Below are 21458 nucleotides of genomic sequence, written 5' to 3' on the forward strand. Positions count from 1 at the left end.
TTTAACAATGCGACTGGTGCGACGCCCAGGGTTGCTTAGTGCCAGGTTTCGTGGCACACGCTGCATAATTATTTTATTGTAATGAATAAAACATTTACGTTATAATATTATTGACTTTTCTTGATTAGGAGCAAATAATATGCGTGTTTTGTCATTTAAAAACGCGTTGAAGTTAAGATTTGTTTTGGAGTGCGCAACGGCGGTTTTGCAAGTTCAGTGCGACATCGCGCACGTAAACAGCTGTTCGTAGGTGGTTCAGCGGTGTGTGTTGCCTTATCTACCTTCTATGACCGTTTTGTTCTGCCTGTGCTACAACAAGCTGCAAGATGACCTATCGACAAGTTCATATAGCTACCCTCACCGTATATGCAGTATTCGGAATTCGGCTGCCATGAAGTTGTGTCAGCCCAGCAAGATCCTCGCGCTACGCGTGCTCGGCGTCAGCTTCTGGAGAAACGATGCGTGTATATTGCCCGTCATTGCGCATATGTGGTGCCTGCTCCTAGCCATATTCTTACGCCAAACGCAACAAGAAGCACCAACCCGAACGCCCGCGTGTGCCCCTGAACGAAGCCTCGAAGGATCTGTGTGATTACGACGTGGAATGAAAATTGTGTTGTGAAATTCAACCTTAGCGCTAGCCTGGTTCGTCCATCGCCGTGCTTGCGCTGCGAATATATATATGGGAGCCCCCTCTCAATATTTCTAAAGGCACAAAAGCCGACGCATCAAATGTTTCGAGCAGTTACCGTCACTTTTGTAGAAACCTGTACGTTGTAACATAGCATTCTAAAAGACACGCTTCTCGTCCACTTTGTTGTCCCGTGTCTCGCGCTGGTAGTATACTCGGAACTTCTAACAAGAAGACCATATCAATACGCGCTATTCATAATGCAGGATCGTAGGCCCACGGCAGGCGCACTTGCCGTAGAATTTTTCAGCTTTCTGCTCAGCCTCGCACGCCTCTCACGGTTAGCCTGTTTTGTGGAAATAAATATTATTATATTATTAATGTTATTAGATTATTTTATTTATTATTTTATTTTATTAGATTAGAATATTAGATTAGTTTCTTCACTGTAATTTATAGCAATCGTCCAGATTTCTTAAGCTAGTCATGCATTTAACCTATATTAGATCAACATTGTTACGACATGCTTATGGGAGTCATTTCAAACTAGATTGCTCAGCCAGAGAAAGTACAAATGCAAGCCTCAATGTTTATTCCAATTTGGTATTCCTATACATTATATTGTCAGAATTTTATGCCTGCTTGCATTTCCTGCAATTCAATGTTCAGAGCTGGAAAAACTGATTCCTTTTCTTGCTGTCGAATGGCTAGCAGCTGCTTCAATGTCGATAGCAAGCTATAATTATTCATTTCGAAAGTGTTAAGCAATGACTATATGTCTAAGCTTATCAGTGCGTTTTTGTTCCACGAACACTTTTAAGTTTTCTCTCTCCCTCTCATTGACAGCCATGGAATGAAACCGTTCACTTTCATACGTATCAGAATGCAAACATTCTGAAATTTGTCCTGAACATTTGTCTGCGTCCTATAGTGTGTATGTTTGTATTAAGTTCTGGGGTTACAATCGCAGTGATCTACACATATTGTTATATTGCAAGAAACAAATTTATTTCACTTTGTTTTCAAATCTACAATGTGGCCATGCAGTAACGACTGCATTAATAAGCAAAAAAGAAAACTGCAGATTCAGTGTACGTGTTGGAATCTATGCGAAGTGAAGTTTTTGTCAAGTGGTCAATTAAATGCTGTTAAAGTAACTGCGATATATACCATTTGTCTTATTTTCAACAATCCAACTTGTCATCTTTTGCAAGGTTTGCTTATGCACCGCATAGGTCACAACCTTAATGTCATGTAATCTTTATGCATTACACTGTTCACAAACCATACCGAAACGCAAACGGCAGTTAATGTAGATGCACGCTGCGAGACATCAACACAGTGACGTTTGTTGAGCAAGGAATGGTGCGAGGTGTATGCAGATGAATGAATGACGTGCTTATGTACTTATTTATTTATATACCTCGCAGGCTGCAAGGTTGCAGTATTATGCAAGGGGGAATAAAAAAGTTGTTACAAAAGGAAGAAGGGCACAACATTAAGAAAAAAAACAGCAAAAAAAGCAGTACCACTACATTGCACCAACTAGCCCAACGTGTTTTACTGGCACATTATACAATACTTAACAAACAATAACAGAAAAAGTTACTGCCCATGCACCCTGTACAGACGGTAAACCAGCGAAGCTGAAATGTGCAGCCCCGGTTTTTATCACTGGGTTAATTCCAATGGCTTATTAAAGTCTTTCTATATTATTGGTTACGTCTGTGTTTCTTAATGAGGTTATGCACATGTTTGGCTTGGGTTTATCACATTGTTTATTTGGAATGCCGCACATTGCACTTTGCAAGATCACCATCTTCGAAAGTGCAATGAGCAGCGGTTCATTGTGTTAATCCAGGTGGTCCGTCGAAGTCTTTCTGAATTATGTTACGCATTTGTGTTTTGTAATGCGTTAATCATAATGTTTATGACTCAGTTATGCACTGTAGTTACCAAGTGACACACCGGGGCTGCACATTTCATTTAATTAAATACAGGGACACATTTTTGAACCTATAGGGAAGTCTGAGAGAGACTTCTGCACGCGCGCTCTGCTGCTAGAGAGAAATGACGTCACTATCGGTGTAGCCATTGGCCCGCCACACCTTTGCTGCAAGATAATTATGACATCATGATCTTGTCTTAACCCCGTCCCACTCTGTGTCCCTTCCTTGGAATAATGCGTAGATAAATGTTTATGTGTTAAATGCATAAGCAATTTCTATGTCTACCCAACAAGAAATGTCTCCGTCCCTCATGTAAGACGAACAATGGCTCACAACCCCCGAAACAATGGCTCATACCCCTACGCTAGGGTTCTTGTGATCGGACCATGAGTGTTTCGCCTAGACATATACAGCTTCACTCTAAAAAGAATGAACACCTTTCTGCTAGATACCAAGATAATCTCATGAGGTGTTCTAACAAATGAAAGTTTATTGACCATGCCGAGTAAATGCTGGTCGACAAGCAATAAATCGAATTTACACAAAAAGCAGAAGCAAGATCTGATGCGTGTCCATACAGATCCCAACAGGAAACGCATCCATCTCTGAAAGTGTAACAGCGGCCATGCTGACACAAGATTCTCCCAGTGTATTTGCGTCTACAGCATCCATAATTTCTCTAGGCAGCCGATCTCCACAGAATGCTAGCTTCTTCCTCTACAATGCACTCTCCACATCTGAGCGTGCATCGTAGAGGAAGAAGCTAGCATTCTGTGCAGATCGGCTGCCTAGAGAAATTACGGAAGCTGTAGATCTAAAAATGCTGGGTTAATCTTGACATCACGGCCCCCGCTAAAAATGGATGCATTTCCCGTCAGGAAATGCACATGAATTTTTGCTTCTCCTTTTTGTGTATGTTCAGTCTATTGCTTGTCAGCGAGCATTTACTCGGTGTGTACATTAAACTTTTGATTGTTAGATCATCACGGTTTTCTTGTTTGTCCTATGTGTTCTTTGGTGCCATTTGCAGCCAGGCTATTCGTTTTTTTTTTTAGACTGCAGCAAGTCACTTTAATAGCCCTCATGATACCTTATAAAATCTTTTATTTGGCCAATGTAGCAAGAATTTACAGTGTGAAGCAGTAAGAACAGGGTATGCTAACTTCTAATTAAAAGGTTTATTGTGAAAGTGCAGTGATCTATAAAGGTTACCACAAAGTAGTGCAGCAATAAAACCTGATAAAGACTAGTGCTTGATGAAACCAAACATAAAAGCAGGAAAGGGGGAAAATACGTATAGATATACAAGTCCAGGGAAAAAAAACAGTGATGACCAAGTGTGCAAGTGGCTACCTTCCAGGAAACTCATTTTTTCCCCAATGGCATGGAACTGGAAGAATGTGCTTGCATTGCATAAGCAAACTGTCAGTCTGTCTATTGGAATAACAACAGTGTTTCTTGAAAGGTGCTGGCATGCAGGATTGGCAATTGTAATTATTTTTTCCTGCACTTGGAATTTTTCTCTATTTTCTTTCTGTAGCATATTTATTTATGTTTGGCTGCATCAAGCACCAATTTTTATCTATCCTTCAATGATGTCTTTCTTTTTCTGGGGAAAATTCGGGGAAGGCAGGAGATGGAAATTCAAGACAATGAGCAACATGATAACAAGGTGAAAGTAGGAGCCAACGTTTCCACACGTGGACTTTGAAGAAGACAAGTCCACTTGTCGAAACGTTGGCTCCTGCTTTCACCTTGTTCTCGTTTTGCTCATCGCCCTTTTACAACTCACCACATTTTTACAAATGAACCTCAGTTGAAAGTTAGTCCTCATCCATATCTAGTGTCATCCTGTTGATACTGCTCCATGCTATGCACTCTTGCAACATTTGTGTGTGTATGTGTGCACACGTGTGGATTTGGATGCGAGATCGGGCCCTTGGGCAGAGGTATCAGTCTTCTCCTGTGCAGCCTTATGAATTCATTAACTATACTGCAACAGAAATGCAATGGACAGGAACGAAGTGAACACACAGAGCGCTTCGTTCTTGTGTGTTGTCTATCTGTTGCACTTTAGTTAATAATGAATACACACAAACTCATCTAGTTTTCAGTTATTATGTCAGGCTTATAAGCGCGCTTGTGTCCTGGAATAACTGCATGGCTATGTATCCTGTAATTTAATTTCTGGCCATGTGCTGGCAAGTCACGTGTTAATCTCTTGATTTTCCTGACAATCTTGTGTGATGTGCAGGCCCAGACAGTTTCAGGTGAATCCATGCAGGGTGTTGTGCAGGGTGTAATCTGCATTACAAGTGCTGCTTTGATTGCTTTCCGTTCAGCTTTTCTAGGTGTAGGATGACCTAAAATGGTACTCACTTATATGGGGTTTAGTTTTATGTAGTGTCATACTACTGTTACACTGCTATTGCCAGATCAGTGTACTATATGTGCCTTATGTTTGCTTGCATCTTCGTGATTAGCAACCTCCTGTGTTTGTTTGGCAGCTGCATATAATCTCCTGGCCTAATTGTTTGTCCCCATATTTCACGGTATGGGCCTGTTGTGTTTCAACTTCACGTACTCCCGAGGTTGCCTTTCTGAAGGGAGGGGTGTTTGCATCTCATATGCTAACTGGCATAGTATCTTGGGACGAGGTTCTGAGCTCTTGAGACAAAGAATTTGTGCTGCAGGCTGCAACTCTACTCTGTCTAGGTGCTTGTTCGTTAGCTCTTTCTCATAGAGGTCTTCAAGCATGGTACAGTTGGAAAGACCTGTTATTACTACCCGATGCCTGTATTCGATGAGTTGTCTTTTTTGTGTGCTGTTGGTAATTCATACCGTACCATACCTTGGACACAAGCACAGCATCTGCGATTTTCTATAGTATCCGCTCGCCCACCCCCATTATTTCGAGATTATTCTTTTCACCAGGTGTGGAAGTTGCGTCCAGGCATTGCATAATTGTTTCACCCACATGCTGGCTCTGCCGTCATGGGCTTACACTAGCTGAGGATTTGTGGATGTTGATTTGCGGGCATATTTGTCCAGCTATGTGGATCACTATGTGCAATCTGGGGTAGTTCTTGATTCTAGTCTTTCTTTTTTTCTGACGTCGATATGAGCTGACTTATCAGAAAGCGAGAGGCCAGACTAGCCAAGAAAGTCTGCAGTGTTGTCGAGGGCTTGTTGCATCATTTTTGATTTCTGTATAAGATAGCTTTCCCACAGACTGTAATACACCATAGGCTGTAGTGTTTCTTGTAGTATGCCCGTGTTGTTGGTGTGTGTGGGCTAAACGTACCTCCAACTCTCACCTGGAATTTTCTGTCTTTCAGAAAGTTAGTTTAAGTGTTCTACCAGAAATGTTTTTGCACATCGTTCCTCTTATTAGAGCAGCATGAGGTACTGCTGTTAACCCTTTAATGACGAGACATATAAATACCGAGAAAACATGTTTATTGTTCTATCTAAATATGCAAAACACGTCAAGAGTAAGCATAATCAACAAAAAGAAAAAATATTTTGCAGAAATTTTTCAGCAATAGAGGGAAAACCCCAGGCAGGAAACTGGAAGTGGGCTTCACCCCATTGAAGCCACCTAGCTTTATTTTCCATTTGTATAGACAGCTCTTATCATATGTGAACCAGAGGTGCCCATTTCATTTGCTTTACATCAGATGTGCGACACCAATGCAGCTGCATACGTTGCATTGGCCTGTCTCCTCTGAACTTGCTTGCACAAGACAGTGAGTCACGTGCCAAACTTCTTCTTCCTCGTCCAGTGTTCCTGCTCTAAACCAACAAATTGACAACCAACAACGCTTGCTGCTTGTCATTCAGTGTTGGCCGAAGACATTTAGCTAGAAACTTTGTACTCGATACTTAAACTCGACAAGAAAAAAATTCTTTTTTGGTGTGTTGCCTGTAGGCAACACTCGTCAATAAAGGGTTAAAAGCCTCTTCACTCTGTTCATTTTTTCATAAGCGGTATTACACAATGTCCTGCAATAAAGTTTCTGCTGCTTATGGCCCACTCATATCTGCCAGAAGGGACAACTCTTGAAAAAGGTTTTCTTTGTGCTATGTGTGCGACGTAGTATGAGCATTCATGCCTTGACATTTATACATCTGTATAACCAGCTTCTTGACAGAGTACTTGCTATACCTGATCATGCTTACTTGTGCAGTGCTGTTGAACAATACATATTGATGCAATGAATATTTACACACTTGAATTATCACGAAAGATGGTTGTTTTACAATTCTGCGCTTTGCTTTCTATTGGTGTTAGATTTTGCATAAGCATGCCCCCCATGCAATAGCATTTTGAAGTGTAAGGGTTCAATAAAAGGTGATGAACTAAATCTAAGTGCAAGAGCTTTTTTTCGCACCTATGACTCCCATCGAAATGCGACTTCCATGGCTGGCAAATCAATCCCTCGCCTTGTGTTAGCAGCAGAATGCTATAGCCACAGTGGCAGGTGAACAAATTGAAGAACAATATTTCTGTCTGTAATTTTTTTTCTTGCCTGTATGTAAGTAAAGTTTGGAATAAGTTTGTCATTGCAAAAAAGCCCAGTTTGTGTTCTTTTATTGAATAAACCACATATTGTGTATAGTTGAAATGCAGAAATTTGTTCTAAAATCCTCAGGTGATATATGTTCTTGCAAGTAGCATGGTATTTCATTACTTACAAAGATAGTAATCGCAGCGGATATCGTTATATGGGTTTACACACTAATATATGTGATCACAAACTTATTAGAAACTTACTAGAAACATGTAAGGCATGAATGTTTCTGCACACTTGATCAGCTGTGAACGTGCAAGAACTGCTTGTACTGGCTGACTTCACTGCACAGTTTAGATTTACTTTTCTTCAGCGTGTCGTTTTATACTGTTTTATCCACACAAGAACAGGGCGTTTGCCTGCTTTTCGCATTGTTGCACGAGTTCTACATAATTGTGCAGGAGGGTACGTTGTCACTGTATTTACTTAATCTACTAGCTGTGCAGTTAGTTACCTTGCAGAGCAAGTGTTCATACAGATGCAGTAAGGATACAAAGTCCGCAACATAGTCAATGTTTATTGGTTTCTGTGCAAGAAAAAAAAAAATTCTCCAGCGAAGAGGTGCAACTAAACGTGCATGTAATATTTTATTCAAGCCACGGATTTATTGCTATCGTAGCAAATTCATTACGATAGCCTACACTTTTGCTCTGTCAGATTTAATAAGAGGCAAGATAAGCTTTCAAGATGCATCGGGAAATTCGTGCTTGAAAACCGACAAGAAAATGCAACTGAACGGTACCGCGTTCAGCGCAACGTTGAAACTTCGGGTACTTTGCTGTCTTGTCATTTGCCCTTGACGAGGTTGAAATAATTCAAGCTGCTCCGTAAGCGCGATTTTTGCATGCTACTCAAAACATTGTAGCGACCTCGTCGTCTGCTGGGGATCGAACACCTCCTAGCACTGACAACTCGCAAAGGCGTACGAAGCAAACGTGAAAATGCACTTAATTTGCTGTGCAGAGTGTCAACAAACGCATAGAAATCGGAGAATGCAATCTGCGGTACAAGTTTTTTATTCTCCCTTCGCGTACGTACTGAATTCGACGATCCACGTCTCCGCGTATTGCACTTGTCGATCGAGACGCCATTTTCCAAAACAAACCAGCGAAATAGCTCCTTTGGCAGCTCTCCGCGCAATTTCGACGGAAAATCGCAGCGATCGGTGCGACGGTGCGACTGTGCGACCAACCGGTTGGTCGCAGCCGAAAATCGGGGGGTCGGCACTGCGACTGCGATTTTCATCGCAAACGACGGAAATCGCACTTCCGGTGCGACGAAAATCGCATCATGTGAAACAGGCATAAGTCGGACTTCTAGATTTGTCGCGCGCCCATCGGCATGTTTTGTGGATAGCAACTCGGCTAGCAGGCATTGATGTATGAAAGGTGCAATAAATGCCCTTGTGACTGTTTGCACTACTGTGTTGTCGTTCCTTTGTCCCAAGAGTACGGTGTGAGATATCCCGCATCAGACCCCATAAGTCACGCGAATCGTGGCGCGTTCGAAGGCGGCCACGCGAGGCGGTCTCGCAGATGCATGGGTGGCGCGCACGTGGGAGACGTCCCCGCCGTGCGTCGACCCGCCGGGAAAGAGCCGCGCTGCACATGCGGCACGCCCGTCCCGCTCCCTGCCTCGAACCCAAGAGAGCAAGCGCCTTCCTTTCGGCGCCCAAGTAACCTCGCGGCGTTAGCCGCGCAACACTAGCGCCATCTCTCGCACTGCGCCTGTACCACTCGGACCGCCGCGTGTGCGGCGAAGCCGCACTACAGGAGACGCGCTATGCGGGAAAAACATCAGGGGAGGCGCGAGGGTCGCGCATCCCCACACAGTAAAAGAAATCCTTACATCATACCATCCCTGAAATGTATGGGGCGTGCAAATATTCCAAACTTTCGAATAACAAATTGAATAGTGACTTATTTGATTCAGTTTTCAAATGAAATAATCACTATTCATAAATGTGAATATTTTCTGAATTCTTTTCGATTATTTCGAAACATCACCTGCATCCCACTAAACTATAGGTGCGCAAATATTCGAAAGTTCTGAATATTATTAAATACTATATACTTAACATTCATATTCAATTCGAGAACTAGTATTAAAAAATATGCTAAGATTCGATTGGATATGAATATTCGAAACAAATTTATTATATTGCTGGCTGTGTGGGAACAAACATGATTCTTAGTGTTTATTTCTTTCTAATGTAAGAAAGTGTGCCTGATTTTAGGCTGAATTTTGTGATAATTTCATGCTGCTGGCAAAATTTTGCCTGTAAAACATGCTTAGCCACCGGACGTCTAAGCTTTGAAGGAAAGCCAACCTCTCAATAGCAAGGGCCACGGGTTTGCGAACAGCGACGAAGGTGGAATCTGCAAGTTCCACCCCCAATCCTGAGCTTATTTTTTGACAGCAAATGCGATGAGTGATGACTGGTTCAAATGGCTCCGAGCTTATGGAACATTGATGTGGTACAGCAAGGCAGGGGTTGGCAAGAACTGACAACTAGCAGAAATTATTCAATTTTCCAAAGCTAACATGAGCCAAATGCACCATCTATTAGTATAACTGCCTACTAGCTTAATTTCATTTCATTCATTATAGGCATATACAGTAAAAGCTCATTAATACGACTCCTGTTAATTCGGAAATTCGAATAATTCAGACTTCAGAATAATTCAGAATAATTGGTCCCGGCCCAAGTGCATGTTAGTCTACGGGACAAAACCTTCGTTATTTCATCAGAATTCGGCCCCGCACCGCTTAATTCGGACAAATGCTAACGGCTGCTGCTACACGAAAGTGTGGTAAAGCAGTGCTGGCACCAATGGAGTGAAACCGAAACCTGAGAGGCATCGCCATCGTCATCAATTAGCGGGGGCAATCACAGCATCACCGAACGTCGGTGCCTTCTTTCTTCGCTCCACAGCGCCTTCGACGCCATTTTCCATTGTGTTGTCTAATCGGCATCATCTTTTCTTGCTGAGTTTTCTTTTTTCGTTGCGACTGTGCTTTCCATGCCATTACCATTGTGCGCTACAGTGATAGCAACGCCGGCAAAGTGGCAGAAGTACTGTGGGGATGCGCGACTCGCGCGTCCCCTGATATCTTGTTTTCCCGCATAGCCCCTGCCTTCGTGTCGCGTCGCCGCCGCGGTCGGAGTGGTACAAGCGCGGTGCGAGAGATAGTGCGAGTGTCGCGCCGCTGCGGGGTTACTTGGGTGCGGGGAAGACAAGGCACTCTCTCTTGGGTTCGAGACAGCAAGCAGCACGGACGTGCCGTGCCGCTCGTGCAGCGACCCATGCTTCTGGGAGACCGTCTCACGTGGCCGCCTTGGCATGCGCCACCATTCGCGTGACAGTACGCGCGAACGACCAGGCATTGGGATCCAGCATGGGGCGAACATATTCGCTCGCTATGAGGTCGCGGTAAGTCGGATTTCTAGATTTGTCGCGCGCCCATCGGCATGTTTTGTGGGTAGCAACTCGGCTAGCAGGCATTGATCTATGAAAGGTGCAATAAATGCCCTTGTGATTGTTTGCACTACTGTGTTGTCGTTCCTTTGTCCCAAGAGCACGGAGGAGAACCCCACAGTACAACGCCAAAAACTTGGCAACTAAGGTGGAAATTTTGCAGGCTTTGAAGAATGGCAAATCGCAACAGCACATGTGCGCCCATCAGCATGTTTTGTGGATAGCAACTCGGCTAGCAGGCACTGATCTATGAAAGGTGCAATAAATGCCCTTGTGATTGTTTGCATTACTGTGTTGTCGTTCCTTGGTCCCAAGAGCACGGGTGTGAGAATCCCACACATGTTATGACCAAGTACAATGTGAAGCAGAGCATGTTGGGAACGTACGTGAAAAAGTAACAACAGATTCTTCAAGCCTTCGAAAGCGAGAAGTTTCATGCATCAAGAAAGCGGTTGCGAACCACAGCTCATCCCCAGCTCGAAGAAGCTTTGCTCCAGTGGGTTACTGACTGTCACAACGCGCACCTCCCTTTGAGCAGACCTCTCGTCATGGTACAAGGTGAGAAGTAAGCTGCAAGGATGAACACTGAATCATTCAGAGCTTCGAATTCGAATTAACAGAAGTGCACTGAATTTATGCATTAACAGAATTCGAATTAACAGAAGTGCACTGAATTTATGCATAATTGGGCAAGAGTGCCCAAGCTGCTCACAAAACTGAGTTTTATAAAAGTTCATCCGAAAGGGGCTTGATTAGTGCTGTGTGAATCTCAAATAGTATCACTGTATAGCGAGCAAGTGTTTGAATTCGTTTTTGCCACAAAAGGAGCACCAAGCGCACCGTGGATGGGCCGCCCGGACTGACACAGTACCGGACTTACTGCAAGTGCTCACAGATGTCAACTCGATGTGGGATCACTCAAAGAGCGCCCTGAGTGCGCTATTTGCACAATGGTGCCACATTGGCCGGGGCCCCCTTTGTCGGTACAAAGTTCGCCCGGGTCGACAGGGCCGATCGACATGATAACACAACGCGGACAGTGGAAACAGCAACAACAGCAGCGCGCATTTCGTAAAATGCGAAAGCAGGCGTGAAGATTAGGCCGATAGGCACGCGGATCATGTTGAATACGCGGCGACGAACTTCACACTGCTTGAACAGCCATCGATCTAACCTGCATGCATGATCTCAGGACCGAACACAGCTGATAGTCATCCATACAAACATATTAGCTGCAAGCATTCTGGGACAATTTGCGGTCCATTCCCACATCGGCCAGCTGAAAAATTGCTATGAACACTGCCAGGGCCATTAGGCCTAATAGGCTCTGTTTCATCGGGCGTCTGGGACTAAAGTTACGGTTTGGTGTCGAACCGACTCGCATGTATTCGCAGCAGCCACGAGACACTCTGAAAGCTCAAAAGCTGCCTCACAAACGAAAGCGACTGTACTGATGTTTTTCATGGCCACCATCTTTGCGGCACACCGTACAGTGGCCTCTTCTTCCCAACGCCATTCATAGATGGACATGAGCGCCTTGTAGCTTCGAGCAACCCATCTCAAGACTAGCTTCGGATTTACACGGCAGCCGCGAAAATATTGCGAGTCAGTGGCATGCATTTGCGCGAATGGCGGATGAACGAAGGACAATGGGGGGTGGCATCGTGCGAACTTGCCATGAACCTTTAAATTTCTGAATCTTTGACAGGTGGCAAATCACAAGCCAAACCTGAACACGAAACTGCACAGACGATGCCTGTTCTTTACCATAAGCGTTGCTATGCTCGGAGCTGCGATCAAATCACCTAATGCACGGTCATTTCGTCTGTTGTGCAGATTGGCCTTACGATAGCCGAACAACCGGAACGTTGGGCCAGCCCTTTCGTATTTTGGATAAAAACAAATGCGAAACTTGTTATACAATAAATAAAGGATTTCTGCAAAACACAGGCCCACTATTAAGGGGGTACACACTTCTTGATGACGAAAAAAAATTGCTAAAATGTAGATTTTTCAGTTCTTTTTGCAATCTAGACGTCCTCACACGCATGTTGCCAAAAAATTAACGCGAAACAACGAGTCTTTAGAAAAAAGAATGCCATATTTATTACGCGAGGCGCTCATTTTCATCTGCAAGATGCACCAAAAATGCTCCATCTTGCGCCACTCACAGTTTCGGAACCGATCAACAGAGCGCCACCATTTTGGTCTCGTTCGAAATCGTGTCCTTCCCACTCACTTTCCCGCCGCAAACAAGCCTTCAGGGTTGCTTCAGGAGGGAGAAACCACGCAAGAACGAAAGAGACAACCCCGCTGTCCTGTTGGGTCACGACCATCACATGACTAAATAATACCTTCTAATAGGAGCACGGGGATGCCGCGCGTCGGCGACGCTATTTTGCCTAAACCATCACTCAGCATGGTAGCGTGGTCGTGATCTGTCATGATGCCAAATTGTGCACGGAAATTCCGTACAGCGCACAAATTCACCAACCGTCGAAGAAAACACGTGGTCATTGAGAAGCCACATCGCAACTACCAGTGGCAACATCTGACGACCTTGTCAGACCGGCGGACTTGCAGACGCTGCGGTACAGTGGCGCAACCAAGGAGTTGGGTGCAATGCACGATCATGACGGCCACCACCACAGCTGTCCCAAAGCAGCTGGACGGTGTTGGCGCTTGGCCTAGGCGACAGAAAGCATTGGTGTCGCTAGCAATGTTGACGCCGGACCGTGACCATACAGCAGACACCCCGGTAATAGATTGTGTGGCAGCAACCATTACGGGCGTGCATGCTACGGAAATGCACACACGCCTTCACGGCGGCTGACCGAGGTACCATCAAGCCACAAGCACGCGAAAAAGCAGCAGAACTCTTCTCAGTTACAGCGACGAAGTGCATGGTGAAGCACCTAACAAATGAGCCCTGTGAACAAGTGGACTACGCGAGCTGCACATGCAACGAACTTGTAAAGGCAGCAGGAGAGCAGCCAAGACAGTAGGAGAGCAGACGCAAACAGTAAGCATGCACCATCAGCAGCATTCCAGGCAGCCATGAAGAAGAGACACAGAGAAAAGTCTGCTCCAGACTACTATCTGGGAGCTTTCCGATTCACTGTAGCGGGGAATTCTATTACTTGGGGACATAAGTATTTCTCACATTGCTAAACGTTTTTTTCGTTTTTCTCAGATCATGATTTTCGCACACCTGAAAATTTGGCATGTGCACTGTGTCTCTGCTAGTTCTTCGATTTGCACGATTCCTTTTTTCTTTTTTTTTCCTGAAGGCTAAACAGTCAGAGAGTGAAAGAAAGCTATAATACAGCATGCTAGTGCAAAGCAACTTTTTCAAATCTTGCAAGAATTAAACAACTAAGATTGTGTTGCAATGCTGGTAATTTAAATTTTGATTACTTTGGCTAAAATATAGATAGAAGCACGAAACTTCGTATGTGCACTTTTCAAACATTCAAAAGCATGATTAGTGAATTTTAGTTCTCTCAGTACAGTACCTTTCTTTCAAGTCACCTCCCAAATTTATAATAAAAACAAAATGCAAACTTTTTTCTCATTTAGCTTAAAAAAAAAATGGATTACACATTTGCAATTTGCTCACTAAACTGAATATGTGCTGAAAGTTTTAAATCTCTGGAGCTGATAACAATACAATAAGGTTCTACTCGGGCACCAAGTCCCCTCTTAAACTGCAGAACCTAATTTGTATAAAGTATAAGTGAAAGTCACCAATTCATTAGTTTCAGAGAGAAATAAAGCACTTGATTCTATTAAACAGAAATTCTATTGATAAAAAAACATATTTTCCAGACTTTCATATACTAAGGTTAGCTGCAACCAGTGCTGGCATACTGATTTATTGTTCACTTTGATAAGAGGGGACCCTGCTGTATACCTTGTTGATATACCTTACTGTATACCCTGTAAACCTTGTTAATTCGGATTTCATGGAACTGAAAAAAATGTCCAAATTAACCAAATGTTGAACTACAAAGGGTATCAAGAAAAACAAAAATTTACTATGTCAGCGCACTTCTATTTACTGAATAAATCAGCAAATCCCATTTCCAGAATTTGAACTCTAGTTCACCACCCACTTATTTGAGGGTGTCTCAGTCTGGTTATAGTTTCAAATTATCATTTTTATTTTACCATGATTCCTGGATTTTCTACTATCACAAGGGAAAAGATTAGAAAAATATCTGAAGTAAAAGTTGAAAGAATCACACTTTTCTAGTATGCTGCCAACAAAATTCAAATAGAAAATGAGCTTCGGGAACTGTTACCACACTCCTGATCACTCGGCTTTCTGTTGACGCAATGTGTCACCATCTTTATACTGTCGTAAAGAAGAGTGATCGGAGCTTCAAATAGCTGGTGCACCATATTTTTCCATGCAGAACTATAAGCAAAAAAGCAAGCAAAAAGTAAGAACTGATGTTGAATTCGTTACTGTTGCCTCATGCACACAGGAAGCACTCCTATTAGCTGACAGATTCAAATCGCTGGTGCGCATTTCGCACGCCTTTTGCCAGTACCAAGCTGGTTATTTGTTTATCCCAGCGGCATTTGGTGATCGCCATAGGCTGTCTTGCTGGCTTGCATTTCTTTCGTTAGTGCATCCAAAATGCAAAATTGTTGAATGCGCAATTAAAAATGATGGAATGGTCTTATCAAAAACCATTTTAAAAAAGCTTACTTGCGGGTATTAAAAATTCGGACAGTGACTGTAGAGTAAAAATTATCAAATGTGATGATAATCTTCTCAATGTGAATTTGTAGTGTGAGCAATGCTACAGGTGTACTTCACCTCAGAGTCGCTACATGGGGATGCCTTACCTGGCGGGTCTTCAGGGCACGCTCGCGCAGGGGCCTCTGAAGGCCTCTCACCAGTGGTCCCACTTGGGCCGCAACCAGGGTGCGTGGGTCGTCACCACTGAGGGGACCGCCAACACACGGAGTGATGAGTGGCCGAGTCTGCCGCAACAGTGCAATGTATGCCTGCAGGATGTCTACCTTCACATTTTCTTCACGCTCTGAAACAGCACAGACAACGATGGCAATGAGTTAGGGCCACAACACAAAATACAATGAGGCACATCACACAGGCCTTAGCAGCAGTGACCAGGAGCAGGCGCCATCCATACCGACTGCTGCGCCACACAGGGAGATGGGTGCAGACAGCTCTCCTGATTAAGCCGCCAGTTCATCTGCACCACAAATCATGTGCACAAGCAGCATCCACTGGTGCATTTTTGTTTAATGCCGCATTTAAATTGCAGTACATAGCTGTTTCATCCAGAGTGGATGATAGTATGCGTCTGCAGTGACACTGTACCAAAGAGGTATCAGTCATGGGCAACGTCACCCTGCTAGCACCAGATGCGAGTCACCATGCTCCTTTTCACAAAGAAAATCTACTTTCCCAGTCCAACACTGCAGCAGACGATGTATACAGCAGGTTCATTGCGAATAAAATGGGCAAGTACTGCACCCAAACAAGGTATAAACAGAAAAAACTGCCAAACCAAAGGCTACCTCTATGATGATTCTGGGTACCGACAAGCCATCAGTTTGGACAGGGAACCCATATGCACGCATCTGTTCAAGTGATGCAACAGTTATTATATGCTAAGGACAACTTTGACACTGTCATGCAAGTGATGGAGAACAGCAAAACCCTACATACTGCACAAAGGGCCACTGAGATTCCACCAGTCTGCTACTAAATGAGCCTGGTTGGAGTAAAAGTTTGACAACATAACTGCAACTACACATAGCATTCATAGCACATTCATAGCTGCCAACTGACCAGGCAAGCACACAAACTACTGCAACACTACAACACAGATCATCATAATGGGAAGCGCTGGCACCTCCAGGAACAACTGTATATAAACGAACCTGCTTTCGGTTCAACAGCAGGTTGCATGCATTCATTATCTTGCATAAGCTAAAGCAGATCCCAAGAATTTTATCTAACCATGTCAATTGGCATCACATGAATAGATAGGGCAACACAAACCTTTGAAGCGGGCAATCAGTGCAGGTGAAACTACACGGTAGAATTCTGACAGCATTTCATGCCTGGTGGCAATGACTGCCTCCAGGCATTTCGCTGCAGCCCGACGTACTTTCCAGCTCATGTCATCATCATCACTGTATTCATCTTCACTCTCCCTGCAAGAAAAATTACAAAAAAGTCAGGTCACATCATCAGGGATGGAAGCGGTCAAGGAAGGTTTGGAGCAACTCTGAGAGCAGTAAATTTGGCACTTTGGAGCAGGTTTGGAGCATGAATTGTACGCTTTGGAGCAGTAAATACGTGTTTTGAAGCAGCTTGGTAAATGTCAATATGAGACAAATACAATCATATCAAGAAAACATGTTCTTTACTTGACTTTCCAGAACACTATTACACTACGGCAGATCAGTTCTGCGGAAGCCCACAAGGCGAGCAAAATGTACGTCAGGGAAAAATTATCATCCACCCGAATGTAGCATGAAGCTACAAAGGAAGCCATTACAGGTTTCTCAGAAACCAACATTAACATGCGTACCGGATGTGCCAACTAAATGCGACCAAGAAAATATAACCTAGGGCGTTCTGTGAACAGCACCTACTCTATGCTGACAGGCTTCTTTTAATGCTAGTTAAGCTATATTATTTTTTTTCATTGTAAACAAGCAACTAATACTTAATTCAAATGAACTAACATTTTATTACCTTACTTATTTATTAAGGTGCCAGTACAAAAGTTGTGAAGTACGCCGAGAAATTACCAATAACAGTGTATATAGCAACCTAGGTCTTGCGTGTTCCTTTTTCCCAAAAAAACAACAACAAAAAAGCCAGCAAACTTTTTTATGTCCACGTGACGTCCCCCTGCACCATCAATACAAGTAATTTAAGATGTAAACATCATCATCAGTGCATTGTGTATAGCATAAAACCTCGTTAAACCATACCCGCTTAAGCAGTAGTTTCATTTTAAAGTGGTAAAATCAAATCTCTGATTCAGCGGCCATTTAACATAACGTGTTTTGTATCCGCATAAACCGTACCAGCTTATTGTGTACGTATCGGTTAACACGCAGTGTTTCCACTTTTCATCGCGCAAACACGGTGGTGCTTCATCTCCATTGAGCGGCCCGGCAGAACAATAAGCCTCAGAGATCTGAACAAAGGCCTCCAAGCTCCCTGTGCATTTGCGCATGAAGCCACATCAAAATCAACACCATTTCGGCGCCATCCCAGAGAGTGTTGTGGCATCGTGCAAGCGAGGACTCGTGTCATGCCAAAGCTCGGTTAAAAAAGACGCCAGGTGCTCAGCATAGAAGAAAAATTAGACATCGTTCCTGCTGTTGAATGTGACATGAAGAAGTCTGCGCTTGCACGTGACATGGTTCTACTGTTGACCACGGTGTGTGGCATTTAGAATGTGAAGAAGTTGCTCGGCGGCGCTGCTGTGACTGCGAAGATATGTCGGCTGCGAGGTTTAACTTTTCGCCATCGTTGCCTCTGTTTTGCCGAAGTGTCGCCTAGCGACAGTGATAAGGATGACACAGAAAGTGACAGCATGGGAAATTCAGGCCCGACAGTGGCAGAAACTGCACATTACGTCAGCCTCACGAATGCAATCGTCGAGACGAGAACAGTGCCCCGCAATGAAAAGGTGCCCAGTGACTTCTGCAACGCTACCGCGCCCGCACACGTGCACGGAGGATATGCAACGCCAATGAGGAATCTGCAATGCAAGTGTTTGCCAAGAAGAGGGGGCTGATTGAAAAGCTCGCTCGCAGCTTCAGTAACTTTGAGGCCGCTGTCGTCGCTGCTAGGCCATGGCGACATCAAACGAAAATAACACTTTTGTCGTGCGAAGTGAATAAATACTTCATGTTTTTTCCCCTTTCATCACACTCTCTCAAAGTTCCATTTTTGACAGATAAGTGGGCTATCTCATGCTATTTCAGTTATGCAGTACTACCGTTCAGCCAACTACGTTTTAACGAGGTTTCACTGTATTCCAAACGTGCAAACCTGGGTCACTATCTTGTAACAGTTCCCTTTCCGAACCGTTACAAGATCTCTCTACTTCACATTCGATAGGGACCGGATATGCGCACTAAAAGCTGCTGATGCGGCGAGAAAAATGCACTGCTGCTAGTTCCCAGTGCCCGTATTTGACGAGGTTTGCGTAAAGATTGATGCAATCTTTGGTATGCAGAGGCGTTGCCACGGTCACAAGTCCCAGGCTTCCTTTCTAGTCAAACATTCTTCATAAGTTGTTTTAAATGCTGTTATCACTCATTTGTCAACGTCATCCACAACATTTTCATTGACATCTCATCAATTGGGTAAATCTATACATTTAGCTAATTAAACGTATTCGTGCAAAATGAACGAGAAATGTTCACAGTGGCCACCATCGACAACACCCATCAAGATACAGTGAATGCTGCTCGCGTAGTGCTTCAGGTAATTCGTAATTCTTGGCGACCTTCAGTTAACATAGCAGAATACCGCAGAATAAATGCAAAGTGACGTACTGGTCATTGCACATGTGCCAATATTTCCTTTGCTTGCCGAGGAAAGACTCAAAGATATTTTTGATAACAGTAAAGGGATAAATATGTTAACTGGCTTTCCGGCCTGCATCGTAGACAAATATTCTGAATGAAGCTGGATTATTTTGGCGTATTTGCAGTTCTGCCATAGGCGCCATAAAGCCAGTGTAAAAGGGCAACCAATATTTCATGCACCGAACGATGTTTTATTAAAATTTTTTTTATTTGATCTGTAAAAGCCGCATCGTGAACATTGTTGCCGTGAATGCAATTTTGGAGGTTTGCGGTTTCACCAAATGGTCAATTAAGATCACAATTTGGCCGCTAAGATTGGCTAAATATGAAACTTTGCATCCTTGGCTTGCGTTCTACGGTGGCAGGAGCCCGATTCTGTGCGGTGTGGCCTGGTAGAAAATAGTGTAGCCTGCGTGCAAATCTGAGTGAGGATTGCGGTTGCCATTGGATATTAGTGGGCAAGAAGTTTCATGAAAGCAAGCAGGTCATTTGTCGGTGTACCGCGCTATCATCCCAGTAGCCAGACGTGGCGAGGTGAACGTGCAAAATAGATTTAGAATGTCACACGCACGGCACTCGCCCCTTACAGAGACCCTGCTCTTTGGAGCGGAAAATTGGCTCAAATATCTTTATGCGTTGCACAGCTCCAGATAGGTGTAGATCGTTTATTCTTGCTTGACTGGATCCCTGTATCATTTTTGATTGATTTAGCCTCTGCTATAATCATCATAAACGAGTTGGGCAATGTTTTTCCATGTTTTCTCGAAACAGCATTTCTGGCAGTGTCACTGTTTGGGAGTGATGATATCTATGGTTCTACTTATCCTGTCACAATAATTTCTTGGTTGTCAGAAAGGTAGACAAATAGCAATTGCAGCTAGCATATAATACAGACAAATATTATGAAAGAAGTATTAGAAAACAGAGATTGCAGCTGGCATATAATACAGACAAATATTATGACAGAAATATTAGAAAAGTGATAATTTGCCCTGGGTTTACGAGTCCACACTTTCAAAATTTTGACGTGCCATAACTATGGTTCCAATCAGTCTAGAGCATTCATTATTATACTACTGCATACTCCGATTACTCAAGATCATTTCTATATGTTGACATACACAGTCGGCTTTCATTACAACGAACCCTGATAATCCGACAGAAAATATCTGTTTTATCCAAAGTCTGTAATATCCGAAACGCCTCACTTCTGAAACTTTCGTTGCAATCTCTAACTTTGTAGCAAAGTGTGACGAACTTCCAAAGTAAAGAAACAAAAAAATTTCGCAGTCTCACCAAAAAGGCGAAGCATCAGTTGCGATAGCAAATTAAGCAAGATAAGCACGGCAGCAGCAGCGAGCGAATTGACCTTCGTGCTCTCTCTCGCTTCAGCGTGAACTAAACGTCAAAAGCACAGCATATACGAAGCTACTGGTACTGGGAACACTTTGTCAACATCCCAGATCTCTTTGAAGAAGAGACCCACATGGGTGCACATACTGTTCACATCGCAGATCGCTTTCAAGATACAGCGGCCACACAGTAAGCAGCAGCCAGCTGAGTAGAACCCATTCTCTCGTCTTCCTCACCACCCCCCCCACCCTTCCTCGTGCCTCGCGCACGAAACATGGCACGTTTCCATCCCACCTTCCTCCCTCGTGTGCGCGATATTGAACCGCAATCATCGGCTGACCCTCGCAAGTCAGTTGTCAACCCTTATCAACACAACAAAAGTATGTTTTATACGCCCGATTTTTTTAATTGCCACTAGTTTCGTCTGCAGTAGCCATTGTAGTCCATTGTAGCGCAGTCCGTTAAAAGCGAACTTCGTTGCATTAATAAAATAGGTAGAAGAAACTAAGGCTGAAATATGGTTCGTTATATTCAAAAGTCTGTTGTACGTGGGTCGGTTGTAACAAGCTTAGACTGTATTACACCATATATAGCTTAGTAAACAGCCCACCTCCAAGCATGTTGTGAATTTTCTCCATTCCTAGAAATATGTTTATTACGTAAGAAAGCAATGCATATCTTGAATTAACACATGGAAATACATAAACTCCACAAGTTTATCACAATCGACTCGGAAATAAAAAAAAATGTTCATTGATGCAGGGTCTCCCCTTAATCGATGCAGATGTACCAACAGGGTGCAAAATCGAATGCTAAAATGTTTAACGAAACAGATGAGCTACACACTGAGCAGACTGTATGACCTTATTCA

The 21458-nt window shown here is 43.6% G+C and overlaps 2 protein-coding genes across 2 annotated transcripts in view; both read right to left on the reverse strand.

Annotated features, from left to right (window-relative positions):
• Cand1 (Cullin-associated and neddylation-dissociated 1) overlaps positions 1-21458 on the reverse strand; it is a 108953-nt gene that overhangs the window by 47644 nt on the left and 39851 nt on the right. The window contains exons 9-10 of the mRNA XM_065428039.2: positions 16677-16831; positions 15491-15687 (exon numbers count right to left, since the gene is read on the reverse strand). Of these exons, the coding sequence (XP_065284111.2) occupies positions 15491-15687; positions 16677-16831 (352 nt within the window). The remainder of the gene's footprint in view (positions 1-15490; positions 15688-16676; positions 16832-21458) is intronic.
• Archease (protein archease) overlaps positions 1-21458 on the reverse strand; it is an 86599-nt gene that overhangs the window by 1811 nt on the left and 63330 nt on the right. The window lies entirely within an intron of this gene.

The sequence above is a fragment of the Dermacentor albipictus genome, chromosome 3 (genome assembly GCF_038994185.2).
Source record: "Dermacentor albipictus isolate Rhodes 1998 colony chromosome 3, USDA_Dalb.pri_finalv2, whole genome shotgun sequence".
Taxonomy (NCBI): domain Eukaryota; kingdom Metazoa; phylum Arthropoda; class Arachnida; order Ixodida; family Ixodidae; genus Dermacentor; species Dermacentor albipictus.